The sequence below is a fragment of the Pteropus alecto genome, unplaced genomic scaffold (genome assembly GCF_000325575.1).
Source record: "Pteropus alecto unplaced genomic scaffold, ASM32557v1 scaffold25, whole genome shotgun sequence".
In the NCBI taxonomy this organism is placed as follows: domain Eukaryota; kingdom Metazoa; phylum Chordata; class Mammalia; order Chiroptera; family Pteropodidae; genus Pteropus; species Pteropus alecto.
Genome location: NW_006441955.1, coordinates 18,572,153 through 18,591,435, shown reverse-complemented (window position 1 = coordinate 18,591,435; position 19,283 = coordinate 18,572,153). Strand labels below are relative to the sequence as shown.

Here is a 19,283-nt window from a genome sequence, read left to right as displayed (position 1 = left end):
AGAGAGAGGTGAGAGTTGGAGGAGGTGTTGCATTCAAAGACCAGCTTGCTTGCCAACACTGAATATCTGAAATATCTGCTACCATAATATTCTTTCTTATTATTTCTCTCAATATGTCACTGAAATAATAAGACCACAATCACCTCCAGTGACTTGAACTGATGTTTCACTGATCATGATAAAATAATAAACATCTTTCCCTTAAAATTGTTGCTATATCACCTCCTAATATAATTCTGTTCTTTCTAGTGATTGCAGAGCCATAATTCTCATTCAGATTCCTATTGGATTTAATTGAACTTGTTCTAAAAATACTAGTAGAAATAACAATTAGTCCTATACTAGAATCTACAGAACTGCTGAATCATTCATTCTTATTATAGTTTTAAATCTGGTTGAGTTGTTGTAGCCATTTGTGAGCCATCTCAAAAGTAAAAAGACAATGTCAGACTATCTTCTAGGGCAGTGCCAGGAGCCTTGAGAGAAAATAGATTAAAAAGGAGTAAATTTTAGGGTAGAATCTATAAATTTGGTACCTGATTGAACAAAGGAATAAGAAACAAACGAGAATCAAATTGTGACTTCCTTAACAGTAAACAAAAACCTTGGAGGAAGAGCAAGCCGAGTTGGGAAGATGATGGAGTCTGTCGTACTGGCAATGCACGCAACGGAAATGTTGATCACAGGCTTAGAAATAAGAGATTGGAATTCAGGAAGGTCAGAGTGGTCACATTAGCAACAAAAGTCAGGTTTCACTGCATCTTTATTAAGCTGCATGGAATGCTGACAGATTTATCAGAAAATAAGTTTTTTAAAAAAGCATGTGAACAAAGGGAAATCCTCCTTGGGGAGCAGGATGGGGTTGCATGCAACTTTGGGTGTGTGGTGCAGAACTGAAAGATAATGTTTGCTGTTGACTTGGGTATCTAGGAGAATGTGTCTGAAGTGAGAGGGAAAAGTGAAATAGGTCCTAATCCTTCCTGCTAGAGAATGGCATAAAACTGGCTCTAGCCAGTCCTAAGGAACAGGGATTCTCATGGGGACCAATGCATTGAGGGAAGAGATCCAGGCAGGAGGAGAGCTGGGAAGAGTCATATGAAAGGGGATCAAGATAGAGTGTTCCTAAAGGAAGCAAGAAATCCAAGAGAATCAAATATTTTCTAGTGGCTCCAAATAACCCTAATTCTCTGTAGCACAGAGGAAAGAGCAGGGAAATGGCATAGCCAGATTAATTCTGGCCTTAAATCTGGGTTTGTTTCATATAAACCAGGCATCAAGATCTTCAGAACCACAGTCCAGATTCTGATTCAAGGCTAGAAAGACCCCTTGTATAACTTAGGTTTTAATATAGCTTCAAAGCATCAACTTTTAGTATTCATGCTTAGTAAGTACAAATGAGAGTTATACAGTTGGAAACACAAACATAGAGGTGATTTCCCAGAAGGATGGATAAATTAGATCACTGAGTCAAATAAACATTAGGATTCTATCTCTAATTCTAGTCCCCCAAAATATTTTGGATCTAAACTAGAGCTTTGGTGAACTTAAAAGACCAAAACTTAAACTATCAAAACTAGGGACTGCCTGGTGATGGCTTCAAAGTAACAGAAGGACTCCAAAAGATCAGAAAGCATGTCATTTTAGAATGTTTATTACATTCTAAAATGAATTAATATATGTCAAGTGCTTAGGACAGGGTCAGGCACACTATAAACAATCAATAAACATTAGTTCCTATTGTTAATATTACTTCATTATTACTTTCTTGAATTCAAAAACTACAATTTGCACTAAGCCACAGGAATGGAAAGAGAAAATGTCAGAGAAAGGAATTTTTGTTTTTGTTTAATCAAGCTTAACTTTTTAAAAGATAAAAATGTAAGGATCAGTCAGCTCTCTGTATCTTGACATAACTTATTTCATTGGCTGTTGTGAGGTTGTAATAAATGTTTTAGGTTCATTAAATAAATTCGCTTTTTAATATTAATTCAGCTACTTCATGACATGGAACACTATGACAGGACTGACATCAGGGGAGGCGATGGCAGAGGAGGTTAGAAGAGGCGTTTGAATGGAAGGAGAAGATAGAATCTCAGTTCTAGAGCAACTTCTCCCCTTCTTAGGACAGAAGAGCAAACAGAATTTATACCGTTTTGTTAAAATGAATTTGGCTATCTGGGTTACATCTTGAGCAGTTCAGACAGGGAATCAGAGAATTATGTTACCGTATTTGTATAGGGCTTTTCCAATTAAAATGAAGACCAGAAGAATCACAATTTTCCAACCAGTAAAGTTTTGTGGTTGTTTGTGTGTGTGAATAGAAGAGCTAAGGAAATAAAGACCGGTGCTAGGCGATATTAATTGCAGAGTATAAAGCCAATGATGCTTTGAAAAATAAATGCATATAATTTACATTTACACATTTGACACTTTGAATAATGTGTTACATAAATGCAAAAGATGATTTTAAGAATACCCGTTAAATTAATGAAAATTTAAACTATATTGCCACATTTAACTACATATGCAATTTTTATAAAGGCATAGTCTATCGTAGGTTACAATGTAATGTGTGCAATTTTGAGGAAATTGTAAGTAATGAAAAATGAGAAATAAATGAATGGTTTATTAAGTCAAATTGAAGTTAATAAGAAAACAATCCAGGAAAGAAAAGATATTCTGAAAAATTTTTCTTTAAGAACATATAATTAATGGGTTTCTGGCTTTGGCTGATTTGAAAGTATAAAGGAACATTTTACTATAATCTTTGTTATTCCTAGAAGATATCCTTCTTTATTTTAATTTCTCTTGACATCTGCCACAAAAGAGCAATTTTCTTTAAAAAAAAGAAAATTGCTCTTTTTTCATGATTTAGACATGAAAAGATTGAGGTTAATTAAAATAATATTTGTGATTCCAACAAAAATTAGAGCTTTGGAATTACAGCTCATCAGTTTACTGTAAAACACACTTAGCTTCTGCATTTCATCCTCTTGGTCTTTCCTGCATTTATCTTTGATTTCTTTCTGGTAAATGTTTTGTCAAGTGCATAAATTATGGATATTTATACTGCAGATATTCTCCAGATGATGCTGTAATTCTCATAGGAATTCTGTAGTATCTATATTAGTTGAAGCTCTAAACTTAACTATTCTCCAAGAAGGCTTGGGCACAGTAGTGGTGGGATTATCCAGTAAGGACAGCAAAACTCTTTTCAGAATCAGAAAAAGAAATGGGATTAGAGACGTGGGCATGTGATTTTTGTTTGGTTTAAACTCACCCTCAAGGGACAAACATTTAAAGGGTCAGTGTTCAGGTATTGTGTACCTTAGATTTTCATTAGTACACAAAAAACTTTCATTTGGATAGTTCTTGGGATGAGGGAAAAATAAAAAAATACAGCCACCAAATTAGAGCTATAAGGGCAAGCTTTTATGTTGTTTAATCCTGATAGCCAGGCATTATCAGAAAAAGTATGAATCTCAGATAATTATAATTATGTTTCACATTAACTATCCAAAATTAATTCCCATTTCAGAATTTTAATCTGATAGACTACTCTCATTAAATATTGGGATATATTTAGGGCTAAGTATACTGCATAATTAACACTACATTGACTTTATACCAAGTCATTTAAAAAATTTTTCCTATCAAAAATCTGAAGGCTTTATATTCTTAGAGAGTTCACATGAAAAATTTATATTACACTTTTTAAATGAGAGAGTTCGAAGTCTTAGTGGCTTTACTGTAGTATTACAAAAATCTTCATAGGATAAAACATAGATAAGAATTTCTCTTCTGTCTTAAGTGCACACATGTACTACAGCTTGAATGTTTCACAAATTCAGGCTCAAAAAAGACATGGCGAGATAGAATAGACTCAACTAAAGACTGGATTATTTGTATAGAAATGTAGGTGTAGAACTAATAAAAAAAATAGTAATCCTGAAGATATTTATTTATTTACCTATTCTTATTTTAGAATGACTGTTTTCTTATCAAACATGTTGACTGAACACCTCTAACAAAAGAATTCCCTGCTTTGGTCCGTAAAGCAGTTCCCCGACAAGCAACAAAAAGAGTAACTGCAAAACCAATGTCTCATATTCAGGGGACTCTTTGTAGCCAGATTGGTCTCTGGTTTGGTGAAGAGCTTGGTCTTAAAAGAAGACAGACGATGTGCTCATTTTATTAAATGTTTGATAGTCAGCTCTTTTCCTGTTTCTCTTCCTCCTTCGCTTTCTACTCTGTAATTTTGGGCTTGTCTACTCCTGGCGTAGGCTGTATAAAGGCAGAAACTTTGTTAAATTCCCTATTCCATTGTTCACATTGTTTGGCACAATACATTGTACCTAGTGGGCATTTAATGTACAGTTTCCAAATAAAGAAATAGAAAATGAGATGAATATGATACTATCAGTAAAACTGGCATCAGCATTATATAATGGAAGAAGCTCAAATAAGTAATTTAACCTCTGTCAATAACAGATATCTTGCAGGGTTGTTGTACGATATAAATGAGACCATATAGATGCTTAATTAATATTATTTTCATTTCAGCCAGACTATGGAAATTAGAGCCAGCCTAATGAACTTGTCTTTACTGGTTTTCATGTTTTACTTAATACGTACAATAATTTCTTGATCTTCCAAAAATATCATATATCTCAATTTTTTATTAGTAATCTGTGCTGAACTTTATATATTATGAACAAAATGAAATAATAAAGATATGATATATAAAATCATGTACATTATTTAAGCTTATTTTTGGTTGTCTTCTAATCAAACTGTATTAAAAAAATCTATTCTTTAAATGTATTATATCATTATAAGCAATAATTTTTCTGAACACTAAGAGTCACAAGATTATTGCATCCCTTCCACTCTATCTTGCTTGCTTTTCTCCCAACTTCTCTAGTGTTGTTGATTCTTAACTACTAAATAAGATCAAATATAAAAAAGTGTTAATTTATTTGGCCTTGTTGGGAAATTCTTTAGTGAAATTTCCAAATACATAAAATTTATTTCTTTAAGGGTCCCACAATTCATTTTAATCATAACAAAAAATTTTTACTCTTTATCATTTATTGCTTTTTGGTGGAGAAATTAAAAAAAATAAAAGACATGAACATATTCTAACCCATTCTTAATGACGCTCAATGATAATTATGAACATATTACATATTCGGGGATAAAGCCATGGACTCAGTTAGTTGCTTCTATAAGAAACATTTCCCAAAGTGTGTTCTGTGGAAGTGGTTAATTGATGTTGTTAGTAAAGAGGATTGTATAGTTAAATATGTTGGGAAATATATGTTTGTAAGATTTTTCAGGTTCTTAATATGCTTAGTATGTTATAAAATCCCGAAATAAGACAGAGCCTGAGGTGGCTCTGAAACTTATTTGACTAAGGAATTTTTTCGAAGGTATCTTAAGGGATGCCACTGGGAAACACAATTCTATACTGAGTGACTCCAGTCTGTAATTTTTGAATTTTGTTTTTGTCTTTAAAAAGAAGTTTCTCTCTTTTCCTGCTCAGTGAATCTGCCCGCTATGATGTCTTGCTTCTGGCAATGTGCCTGAACCCAGAGGCTTTCCCCTTGGACTGGAAAACTAGGTAAAGGACTCCAAGTATAACATAAAGTCTCTCATGAGCAATAGGTATGAGCTTTGGTTTCCTTTCTCTATGCCTGGGATCTCCGTCCCCAGTATCCTCTCCTTTGTACTACACACTTATGCGTTAGGGCATAAACCTCTTATCTCTCTGCTCTTGAAGACTGATGTCTTCTAGCCCACAGGTATAGCTCCTTGTACTAATCTTCTTCTCTGTTAAGCCTGGAGTAACTCCCGCTCCTTCAAGAGTAAACTTTTTCTTTATTCCCTACATACCTAGTGACCATCCTTTATGCACATCAATAAACAACCTCATATTAATCACTTCATTCTCTTAACACTGCTACAACACCTATTGGTCACGTCACAAAATCAAGTACTTTATTCATTTTCTAATAGTACTGTATGCACTAATCTTTCCTCCCTAGGAGGTCCCTGAGGGCACACAACTTCTTATAAGATACTAATCAGGATGTGGAGGTGCTGGTGGTTACTGGAGAAAGCAGTGGTAACAGGCCTAGTGGTCATCGAACCCCCTGTTTTTGGCCTTCATATGGTGCTCTGAGCCAAATAACCTCCTAACAAGTAACCAAAACTTGATATGCTGAGTGAGTGGTTTCTTGAATTGTTTTTATGAATTGTAGAGCCAAGATTTTTAAGACTAGGAATGAAAAGAAAATATCTGGTTTGTTCGACTTATTATTTCTTTGATTAGTCTACTGTAGTATCTTTTAAAAATTTTTTTGCACTTTTATGAGTTTATTTGAGCCAAACTGATGTCATATGCTGGGAAGCAAGATCTTAAATGCTCCTCTATTTTGATATCTTAGAGGTACAGCAATAGACCAGGAGTATAGTTTAAGTCACAAATATCAAAATTCTTAAAATTATGGCAAGGTGGAAGAGACTACAAAATTATCTTCAATTGGGTATCATAATTATATCTCTTATATTGAATGAACCTATTCTGATGACTGGTAATATCTAGATAACATGAATTATGTATAAATTATTTGATTTCTCTTCTGCCATAGCTAAGCTCTTGTTTGAGAAGGGGAGGGGCAGGAAAATGAAGAGGATGGGGTTGACTGTGATATAATAGAATATGATATACTTACAAATGAACTTTAGGTTATAATTGTGAATAATGTTAACTATCAAGCACAATATATTCTTTTGTAAAGTCTATCTTTTCAACAGAGTAACTATAATAAATAGATTTTCTATATTTAAACACATTTTGAATTGTAAAATGTATAAGTTAGATTGAACTAATTAACATTAGAAAGAACATTAAAAAAGAAACTATGATGATAAACCAACATAACTGCCACTTCAGAAATAGTCAAATATCAGCAAATTCACATGGTTCAATCAAATAACACTTTTTATGATCCTTGTACTTTCATTTGTTCTCACTCACTCTTATATAATTCAATTTTACAGAAACTGAGGCTGTGAAGAGTCAATTTTCCTGTCACAGTGCTCTTTCCTCATGCCATGCTGTCTTAAAGCAAAATAACTTACTAAGCACAAGAAGTCATTTGAATATGTTCATTAATTATAGTGTGTCTATGTGGGAAGATGACTAGTAAAATGACAGAAAATAATGTGAATATGTTTTATTAACCCAAAATGTTTTGATTAATATTAGCCCTTAATGCACACATCTTCACATAATTCAAATAACATGCTCATAATACCATTGCAGAAAAAGAAGAGAGGGGTGGGTAAAATGAGTTACAGAGAAAGAAAGAGATAATTCTTACCTAATAGAGTCTGAGTTTGGAGGAGATTTAGGAAAGGTATATCTCTTTTGCCATTTCATATCTCTTTTGTTATTTGCTATCAGTTTACAGCAAGCCCAATAACTGCCATTACTTAGGGGGCTCATTCGTTGTGTTTTGGTTTTTCTTTTTACCTTGAGGTCCAGGTTGTACATTGTAATTAAGACTTGTAAATAAATTTGCTCCAGTGAGAATATATTCTAATGATCTTGTAAATGACAGATAACTCAATGTTATAAACCCCTTTTTTCCAGTGTTCTTTAAACTAAAGGCCAGTATCATAAAGAAACAAAAATGTAATTTGCCCTCTTAGCATCTGATGTTGGCAATTATTTCAGTTTAGAATTAGTCATTCTTATTTCTTTCAGAAAGTATAATTGGCTACTTGTGCTTTTAACTAGCATGAATGAAACTGTAAACATAGTAATTTATTCGATTAAGGTCTATGTGCATTCTTCTTTTACTGAAAATGGATTTTGATTTTATTGTAATAGATCTAAATGAGTTCTATAGCAAAAATAAAATGTTACATTCTTGATAGTCATTTGTGAAGAGAGGAGACATCCCAGGTGCAGCTCTTCTGCATATTTTTGGCTTTCCACTGACTGGGCTTATAATTCTTTTCTATTTCTTACATTAGGACTTCATTCCTCTGTGTACTTCACTTTAGCTGTATACCTCTCAGAAACTAGAAATACTAAATCCCCCTGTCGCCAATATAACTATTCTAGAATTTCATACCCAGAAAAGACTATTCTGACCCTTTAACTAGACACTAACTTAATTCTTACTACCCTTCTGCAGGATATTCTCTCTCTCGCTTTATAGATAGATATAACGTGTTTTTTTTTGTTTTTGTTTTTGTTTTGTTTTGTTTTTCATCCTTTTCTGAATCTGAAAAGAAAATTCTTTCTTTTGTTACTTCTGTCATGGATAAAGGCAACTCGCCAATCTCGTCTTAAGCTACGGAATACTACTCTACCCAGTCTGGCATTCTAATAGATGAGAGATCTGAGATTAATTGGCTTCATTTTTTTTTCAGACTCTGAGATTCAAAATAATTTCTTTGAAATTCAGTAGAGAAGAAAACTAGTCATTTCCTTTGCTAAACAAGCAGTATTTATCAAGTGTTTTAAAGTTACATTGTAATTGTTGACTGTTTTTACTGGAAATTGATAAAATTATTGAACAATTAAATTTTTGAGCTGGAGGGACCTCAGATATAAGTAACCCACAGTTCATTTACACATAATGAATGTGAGTCCCACAGACATGATATAAAATGCTTAAGATCATAGGTCTAGTTAGGCAATCCAAAAATATAGAACTTCCATAATAAAGTAGTAAAGAAACATTTTAGATTATTTTGAGTCTTTTTGGTTTCAATGTTTTAACTCAAAAGACCTGTCTTACCTGAAGGATCTTATCACCAGGCTGTAGCAGGTTGGATGCTGGTCCATCAGGCTGAACCCTAGTAACAAAGATACCCTATAAGTCAGAAGTAACAGAGGTTAGGATTCTATTATCAAGAACTGGGCCTACTTACATTTTTTTTCATTTATATAGAATACAGTGAAAGCATATTAAAAGCAGTTTATACATGTACACTTCAAAGGTTGTTATAGTATTTTAAGCAAAGCACTGCTCTCCAAGTCAAGTTTAAGAAAAGTAACATCTTGCATAAAAAAAGCTCATCTGTTTTTAAGGTGCACCTATGATTTATAAATTAATTTCATGGCTTAGTCTTAATTTCTTTCTTAAACCATTTGGAATATGGCACTAACCATCTTTTGTACAACTTCTGAAACTGGCTTAAGTTATTCTGCATTGAAAATGTCTCCTTTTTGATATGTTGTAAATTTGAAGTGCACTGAAAAAAACCTTACTAGAATTACACATAAGTACTGTTTATTTTAATGAGTCTTACTTTGTATGTTACTGAGAATTTTAATATAAATGATATATGAACAAATTAAACAAAAGAGAACTCCAGCATGCATTTTAAGTATAAAGTGTATATCTACATACTTACGAAACCCTTAAATTGATTAATTTAGTTCATAAAAGAATATAATTTTTTAATCATATATAAAAGCAAGATTTATTGAATATCTACCACATGCTAGACCTTGATTGCTAGTGTTATAAAGATATACAGAATATTGTTTCTGGCTTCAATGAGCTCACAATATAGTAGAAGAAAAGTCAAGAAAACCCCCAATTGCAAAACAGTATGACAAGTGTTATAATAGCAATACAATAGATTATCAAAAAAGCTGTGCCTAGTTTATTTTTAGTGTATTGAGGCTTCTAAGAGGAGGAGATACCTGGCAGCTGAATCATAAAGAACAAGTATAAGGCATCAATACAGATAAGGGGAGGAAGGGTATTCCAGATAGCAGGAATACCACATACAATAGAGAAAGTGTCTGTTACATTTAAGAAACTGCACGTAGCTCTATTATGACTGGAGTGGTGGTGGAAGGGTGTGAGTGGATGGGGTTGGGAGCATGGGAGAAGGTCAGGCCAAAAGGTAGGTTGGGATCTGATTCAGAAGGGCTTTTCATAGACATACTTATCAGTTGGGGGAGCTACTGAAGTATTTTAAGCATGGTGGTGACAAGATCTGAAGAATGAACTGATACGTGGATAAACAAAATGTGTACATCTATTTAGTGGATTATTATTTGGCAGTAGAAAGGAGCAAAGTACTGACAACATGAATGAACCTGGGAAACATTATGCTAAGTGAAAGAAGCTGGTCACAAAAGGCCACATATAATTCCATTTAAATGAAATATAAATGTGGTAATGTGATAGTGGTAATGGTTGCACAATTCTGTGAATATAGTAAAAACCACTTTAAAAGGGTGAATTTTATGTTATGTAAATTAGATCTCAATATAGCTGTTATTGTTTTTTTAATTCTTAAGAAATATTAATAGAATAGAGGATAATATTTAATGTCCTTGCTTATTATTTAAAAACTAGCGGGGTGAGGGATGAGGGATGAGGGATGATGGTAGATGGGGTAAAGGGGAAGGGTGAAGTGGGTAAAGGGGATCAAATATATGGTAGCTGAAGGAAACTGGACTACGGGTGGTAAACACACAGTAGAAAATACAGATGTCAAATGATAATGTACACCTGAAAATTATATAATTGTATTAACCAATGTTACCCCAATAAACTTAATTAAAAAATAATTAAAAAATCATTTAATATGTTGATCTGTAAACTTAATGATTCTCACTTAAACTCATAATTTTGTGTATGTGTGTGCAAATGGTTTAATAAACAGATCTTAATTAAAATACTTCTATGTGTGTTTTCATTTAGCTTTTCAGATTTTTATGAAGTTTATTCATTTAAGTCTTTTAAATGATTTTTGTCTTTCTGATTTTAATCTCTTTTCTTTCCTATTTAAAGATGAAACTACAGATGGGCATCAAAATCTCTAGAAAAGTGCATAACTTTTAATTCAATCTCTATAACTTATCTTAAGCAAATAACTGGAAAAATATGCAACATGCATTTACTAATATGTTCATTATAGTATTATTTATAATAATAAAATTATAAAGTCACCTAAATGTCTAATAACAATGGACTGGTTAAAAAATTATGGTAAATTCATGCAACAAATAATATATAGTTATTAAAAATAGAGTCCTTGAAAGCAGATATAGAAGTACACTAGTATTTAGTGAAATAAGCAGATTATAAAACATTTTGTGTGGTATGATACTATTTTTGCTGAAATATGTTTATATGTCTGTTTGTATAGAAAAATATCTGCAAAGACATACTCTTAAACATCAACAGTGGTTGTAGTGGGAGATAGCATATATATAAACACACATATATAAAGAGCAAGACATCATATATATGATAAATATATATATTTCTTTTTGCTTATCTGTTTTCTAAATTTTCTAACATAATTATGTACAACTTATACCATTAAGAGAGTAATAATATATATTTTTTTATTTTTAGGTTAATGAGGTAGTGGTGAGAGTGATGCTCAAATAGCTACTTCAGTTGTACAAATGGTCAATTTAGAAGGAAAAAGAAAACTAGTTGTTTAAAAAGAACAGATAAATAAGCACAGTGTTTAATCCAGCAGACTGGTGAATGGCAGTACTGGTTATGAAAACAAATATAACCTAGCTACAAACAAATATAATCCTTTCCACACTGAGCATATATAACTCTCATACATCATCAATCCAGGACACTGTGTGTGCAACTTGGTAGCCCCTCTCTTTGCTGTTGAGGTCTCTGTACAATAGGCAGAATGATACTATTGCCCAAAATAAGCCACCACATCTCTGGGTGCCAGAGGTGAAGTTGTTTTGACAATTATTTTATCCCAGCAGGCAAAGTCTGTACTACCTAATTAATTTTGATTGCCGTTCTTTCATTGTACAGAAATAGTTTTAATAATATTCGTATGAATCCAGACTACAGGAACCGAATTATGGCCATCATATCTCCAATGCTGGGAAGAACCAGCAACGCTCCACAACCTGACTGCTAAACGAATACAAATACAGTATCTGTGGCCAGTTTAATTTCATCCATCATGAAGCTCTGCAGGATTCAACTGCTGTTCTGAAGACTTGTTTTGAAGCTTACTCTTATGGTGTCCTGACCCTTCTAAAACATTTACTTCTGTTTTCTATTTCTTTTCAATCAATAAATTTCATCAGCTAAGAAACTGCTACTGCCAATTAGTATAGTTTTCTTTTTTCTCTATATATTCTATCAACAAGCATATTGCCATGTTAGTTGAAACAGAGAGTAATAAGTGCTATGTCTGATAATTGTCTGTGGCATTCGTGATTTGTGGAGGTAAAATGTTTCCCAAAAGACTGCCTGCAAAGGCCAGTCATCTGATTTTTCACTGTATTTATGTATATAAACAGTATGCTATGAAAGAGAGCAAATAACTCTGAACCTATTTTATGGTCTCTGTTATGATGAATATTGATGAGAAATATGAAAACTTTGACACTGCTATGAAAAAGCTCATTATAGCAACATGTCATCCTTTCAACAAATTTGTTTTTTTCTGAGTCCTCAAAGAATACTTTGCACTGATGACAGAATTTGGTGAAAAATTATTAGACTATTTGCATTCTGAAAATTATAACAATAACTTTTTATTGTTTGGTGAAAAATCATCTCCTAATTTCCGAACAGTAGTATGCTATCTTGTATGTATCAAAGATCTAAATCATGAAATCTGATCAATTTTATAGCTCTACTAGCAAAATCTAAATATGTTGTTCTTGTAATATTTGGTAGAACGCTAAATGTGGGACAATCAACCATGTGGTACATTCAAAACTAGTGAAATAACATATATACCTAAGATTACAGTGAAACCTTCTTACCCCAGCAAAGAAAAATACTTTAGTAACTCTCTTTTTCAATGACATAATGTGTATTTGTTTTCTCTGCTGCTGTAACAAATTACCACAAATTTAGTGGCTTAAACATCTCAAATTTCTCAACTTACAGTTCTGTAGGTTAGGAATCCAACACAGGTCTCACTGGGCTAAAACAAATGTATTGGCAGGACAGCATTATTTTCTGAAAAATCTAAGTTGGAATATGTTTCTTTGTCTTTTCCAGATTCTAGGAAGTGTCTACATTTCTTGTCTTATGGCCCCTCATTTTCCATCTTCAAAACCAGTTATCGTGCATCTCTCTGAACATTTCTCTACAGTCAGATACACATCTGACCAAAGCCAGGAAGCAGTCTCTGCTTTTAAGGATTCATGTGATCAGATTCGGCCCACCTGGACAATCCAGAATAATATCCTTGTCTCAAGGTCTTTAATTAATATCGTCTACAAAGGCTTTTTTTTTTCTGCCCTGTAACATAACATATTCACAGATTCTAGGAATTTGTATGTGGCTATCTTTAGGGAGGCCGTTATTTTTTTGCTTATCACATAGTATAAGAAGTAGATAAAAGCATAGCTAGTTCAGCAGTTAGACTGTGTGTTCATAATTTATAAATATGTGACCTTGGGTAAGTTAATTAACTTTTGTATACTTTTCCTCATCAGTAAAATAGATATATAATGGTATATACTCACAGTCATTAGATTAAGTGAGTGAATGCATACAAAATTCTTAGAAAAGTAAATGGCACTCAGCGTAGTGTCAATAAAAGTTATCATAATTATTGAAAGTCTAGAAGTCAACCTAGACTTTTTATCCAGTAAAGCTCATTTTGAGAGCTTTAGAGTCTTCAAATGTACCAGATTTATTGTCAGGAAATTCTTCTTTATGCTCAATCTGCAGTATATTGAAAGGCCAACATTTATCTTTCTCTTGCATTCTCAACAGGTAAGAGGATCTCTTATTTAGGAAAGGGGATGGGGAGAGGGATATAAAGCCTCTCCTATTTCATCTGTGGTTTCCTAGCAGTGGCTCTCAGTGATAATGGCTGCAAAGATTGTTCACTCTCAGTAGTGGACCCAAGGCTGCAAAGATTGTTCACTCTCAGTAGTGGACCCAAGTCCCAACTAGAGGGCTTTCTGACGGTTCTTAGTAACTTTCAGAGTCTACTTCTTCTTGTAGCTGCGAGTCAGGTGCATCAGCTCTTTATAGTAATGGCTGCTAGAATATAGTTAATGGCTAAGGGTATCTCTGAGTGTGTTTTTCTAATGCCTCATACCTCAGGACCAGCTAGTTCTCAGGTTCTTTAGTGGTTTGACGGCACAGTGGTTTTCCCTCAGCCCTACCTTTAGAGGGCATCTCGCAACACAGCAAGATAAGTGCTGCAACCTTTTGGAAGGCTTTGTTCTCCTCAGACACCAATATCTGGGTATGCTTGAGCCAGATGTAGACCCTATGGACTCATGCATCACAAAGAGACCCTCACAGGTTTGAACCAAAGTGAACCTAGAGAGGCCTGGCTGAATGCTACAAATGTCTTCCCTATTTTTAAACTAGTCTTTATGCAAATCATAAAGAGTTTTTCCAAAGGTATCCATAAAGGCTTTTTTAAAAGTTTCACTTTTCATAAACAATTTTGAACGAGTTATGGTATAGGAGGTTTTTCAGTGTTAAGATCTGACCTTGTCTTGCTGGTTACCTAGCTGGCTTATACCTCATTGGACATAAACCTTAAAGAGCTCAGAAAGTTAGTCTACATGGCCAACAGTTAACATTCTAACTTTAGAGGAGAAAGAAACTTTATATGGCTTTTTAATGATGAAGGTGAATGACTGTGACAGCCTCAGCTATTGTAAATGTAGGCACCGAAATAGAACTTGTCTTAAGGGAACTGCAACTTCGATTTATGAAATATGCTTTTCTTTAAAATTCTGAAAAATCTGCGCTTTAGCCGATGTTAAAAAATTGGTTTCTAGGAAGGCAATATCTTAAATAAAAATTGCATACTATTATAATTACGATTCAGAACACAGTTTAATATTATAGAACATAGTATTTTATGCTTTCATATAATTTTGAAATTTCAAAGAGTATTTCTGGAGGAAAAACTGACTCATGAAAACAACAAACAGCCACTAATTCAACAATTTTTAAGGGAAAACTTTTTTTTTTTGCCAAAAGTGTGGCAAATAATACTTTTTTTCTTGAATTGGGCAAAGTTAATATGAAAATATGTTGTGGCTCTAGAAGCAGCTTTACATAGACATAATACTTAGCCTCTGATTACCAGAGGATTTGACACATCAGGGATAAAGGTATCATCGATAGTTTTCTTTCTATGAATAAAAGTGTGATGACAAAATAATTTAAGGTTAATTAGTGAGTGTTAAATCTTAGTCTTTGAACAATTTGCTATCATAATGATTGAGAAATTTATACACAGCAAGAAAAGAAATTTATCCCAGGGCCATTAGAAACTAAAAGAAAGAGGGGGAGGGAGAGAGACAGAAAGGAGGGAAAAAAGGAGGCTTTAGAAACTGAATATGGTGCTTTGATGTATGACTAAACTTCACCTGACAAAATGATGAAATATGAAATACATAAAAGATGAACACAAAGGAAAATTGTTTTATAAACCTAGAATACTTAAGCCTCAAAAGACAGAAATACAAATAAAAATTCTAGAATTGACCAAAGTCCTCTAAAAATTTTACAAAAATCTTATAAACAGATGTTTAAATTAGGAATTTTAAATTTTCACAAAATTTTTAAATAAATATAAAATAGAAATCACTTGGCTGCATTTGTAAATTATTTATTAATAATATATTGGAGCAACAAGGAGACTAATTAAACCCATAAAAATGACTATGTGATTACAAATACAATGGCAATATAATAAAGATGATTCTAACAGAAGAAATAACACATTGTTTGCTCTTTAGATTTACATCATACTTTTAGGTCATTGTAAAAGTTTCTTTAGTAAGTCAAAAAAAAGTATCTTTTTCAAGATACTGCTCTTTTGACTTGCAAAAAGCATTTAAAAAGTAAGCAGTTTATTCTCTTTTATCTGAGATTCCTGCTAGAAATGACAAGTGGACTACTAGAATATTTTTTTATAGTTTGATGCTGACCATTCTGGGCTGTTCTCTTTAGGGAAATTTGAATGTAAAAATTAAAATTATGTTTGGCTGTGGTTACTTTATAATTATAGTTTTCCTTTTATTGATAGCTCCAGTATTCCAATTATGATCTAACAATTAAACATCTCTGGGATGCGACTGAAAATAACCTTGCTTCTTGTATATTTCTTGGTGAAATTCTTGAGTTTGAAAATGAATTTTATTTTATTTGACTTTCATTATTTTCTTTTAAAAGTAAATGATCATACTTCTTCGAATACTGTCTTTCCAGATTTCTTGTCTCTTTGGAAAAAACAAAAGAAATATTCTTTAAAGCCCATATTTAATATGAGGCCTCAATTGGTGGTGAATATTTGGAAGGCCGAGTTTTATACAGTTTGCTGATTCTGTCAGAGCTTCTAATGGCTTTCTTTTTCAGCTTTATACATAGCACAAAATAGTAGAAACTACTGAAAGCAGGAGTAGGTAATTGTAGGTGCTGTGGATTCTCCTTCCTAGTCGTTTCTAAAATAGTATCAGCAATCAGCTTTCTGATTATCATCCCTGCAGGCTTCCTCAAAGCTTTTTCAACTGTATACTTTTTTTGACACTATCTGCATCATTTTAAAATAATGAATTGAAAGTGAAGAATTCAATCAAACCTTTTTTTGGTCACTTATGCTACAATAAGATTTGAAGTGAAAAATTGTTCTGTCATAAGTTATATTCAGTCAAACTATGATTATTTTAGATTTTATATGGTTTTATTTAATCGATAACACATCATTGTAGAGTCAGACCATGCTAGAAGTATTTTTTGAGGTGGCAGTGAAATCAGGAAGTCAAAAAGGCCAGTGGCAAATACCCAGAAGACACTATGGTTGTGAATCCTGATTCACTGATTGACAAGTGGCTGTTAAGCCAAGGCTGTAGGTGAGCAGTGCATGGTAGAGTGAAGAAAGAGAATTTTTTTTGATTCCTTGTCTCTATATTATTTGAATTTTTATAGTGACAATGTTTTCATTACTTGTGCAATTTTTGAAAAGGAATGTTGAAGGGAAAGGATTTTGCAGTTGTATACATCTGAGACTAATATATCATGTCTTGAAAGGATAATGATTATGTCACCCAAAATAAAAACACTGAGACTGCCATGTGGCTAGTGAATGAAGGGGAAGCAGTACACACTCAGCAGAAGGTTCGTAAGTGAAAGGGGCTCTTGATTCCCTGTCTCATTGACCACTCACTAAAGTGCCTCAGAGTCCGCCACCTTCAGAGAACTGAAACCACCCCGCTGGTGTGTGCAAGTCATTCAAAACCAAGCATATCATAGGACCTTTCTTGTGGTACAGGGATAAGCAAATCTTCTCAAGTCTAGGTATCCCATTACTTTAGTTGTTTAGAGGCAAGGTAGAGCCATTCTTGTCAAGTAAATATAGAAGGAACACATGTTTTTTCTCTTTCAATAAAGAAGCCTCAGTACACCTCAATAAATAAAATACAAAAAAAAAAATCTAAGGTATGACTCCCTTTAGTCACTTTGTAGTTTAGTCCAACATTGAAAGAAGTTGCTTTCTATTTTCTGTTAATAAATGTCATCAGGAGTTAAATGATAGTGCCTTGTTATGGAAATGTAGTTTATGTGTGATGATGGAGTTAGATCTACTAGATTTCGAATATAGGAAGTACTTTTCTATTCAATTATACTTAAGAAAGTTACTAAGACCATGTAGAGCTATACTAATTACATTGTAAAGATGACAAGCATTTAAAGAAAAACATATTTATAATTTTGTGCCTTATATAAACTGTTATTATTTATTTACTGCTTGCTTGATTTAACTCTGGATTTTTCTTTAAATATATATATTGTTGCCACTGAACATTATATATATATACATATATGTGTGTGTATATATGTATATGTACATTTTTAAAACAATAAATCACTCTAAATTTTAATCTGCTAGTGTAACTTTACAGCATAGCTCTAGGAACTTCAGGTGAATTTGATGTTCAGTTCCTTCCTGGGAATCTATTCTCTTCTGTTTGTAGCTACCCTCCAACTCATTCAAATGGTATTAGGGAGGGTTTAAGTTTGAGTTTACAGAATTTAAGAATCAACTCTGAGTTCTCATGAATTTTTCACACACTCAAAAGAGAAAAATGACACAATGACAGTGTTTTGGTTTCTTTTTTTTACTTGTCTTAGATTCCTCTGATCTTATCTGTTATTACCTGATTTTTTTTTTTTTTTCATCTAAGGGTGTTTACTCCAAACTTCACTCCTCTTCTGACTGTCTAGTTTTTTAAACCACTTCCTTTACCTATCAAAGAACAAGGATTTGGTTCAATTAGAGATTACTATCTCTCAGAGAGACCAGGACTCTGTAAAATACAATAGTATCTCTTTTAAAAAAGAAAAAATATTAGTTAGAAAAATTTAAAGGATTTTAAAGCAGATATAAATGGGTCTCACTGCAAAAATCTGACATAGCCAATTTCAGGGTCCATACTGAAGCATCAGCTGCTTTGCAATCCCTCTCAGTCTGATGCTATGGCAGAAAGCACCCAGGCTCTAGGGCAGTACTTCTCATAGATGGAAGCAGATCAGAATCTCTGGTACTAAAGTACTTTTAGTTTGAAAGATGAAAACAATGTATTATTTTCATAATACTATTATAGATACTTTTTGTGACCTGCCCAGAATCCCTTTATCATATTGGGGTTCTCATCCTGCAGGTGCTGCTGACAGCTCACTTTGACATTTCTCTTGAAAATTACCCTCAGCCTGGAGCCTTCTTAGTGGGAAATGCTTGTAAGGTTACACCTTCCCACCTGGGGGGGTGGCTTGCTTGCAGCCAATGAATGATGGATACTGGGGTATAAAAGGCTGTTTCTCTCCTCAAGGTGAAAAAACTGTGGTACCATCATGCTCCATAGCAGCCGGTGTGATCAGGCTTCCACTCAAGTTATATTTTATGTGTTCTGTTTGCTGCATCATTTTAGCCTTTTAGCATGGAACAAAATAAGTAAGATAAGCAGACAGAAAATGATGTGGGAAAAGATTTAGAGACTTTATTTTAAAGTTTGTTGCTATTCATTGGGAATATGTCAGACATTTCTCAAAATATGAAAGCACTTATAGTTCATAAATAATACCTTATATAATAACTAATAAGAACTGACAGGTCCACCAATGAGAGAAAGTTAATTACTGAGAGCCAAATTGATCTTTTGGAAGTGTATAAAATCTTTCATGTTTTATTTACAAAGTTACTACCACATATTTTAAGTGGTATTCCAGAGACCACTTAGTAGTTCTAGTTTCTTG

At 33.2% G+C, this 19,283-nt stretch overlaps 1 protein-coding gene across 2 annotated transcripts in view; it reads right to left on the bottom strand.

Annotated features, from left to right (window-relative positions):
- The window catches only part of LRRC7 (leucine rich repeat containing 7), a 275,996-nt gene that overhangs the window by 3,418 nt on the left and 253,295 nt on the right, over nt 1-19,283 (bottom strand). For both annotated transcript variants that reach the window (XM_006919313.1, XM_025052071.1), the window contains one exon: nt 8,820-8,894. In XM_006919313.1, the coding sequence (XP_006919375.1) occupies nt 8,820-8,894 (75 nt within the window). The remainder of the gene's footprint in view (nt 1-8,819; nt 8,895-19,283) is intronic.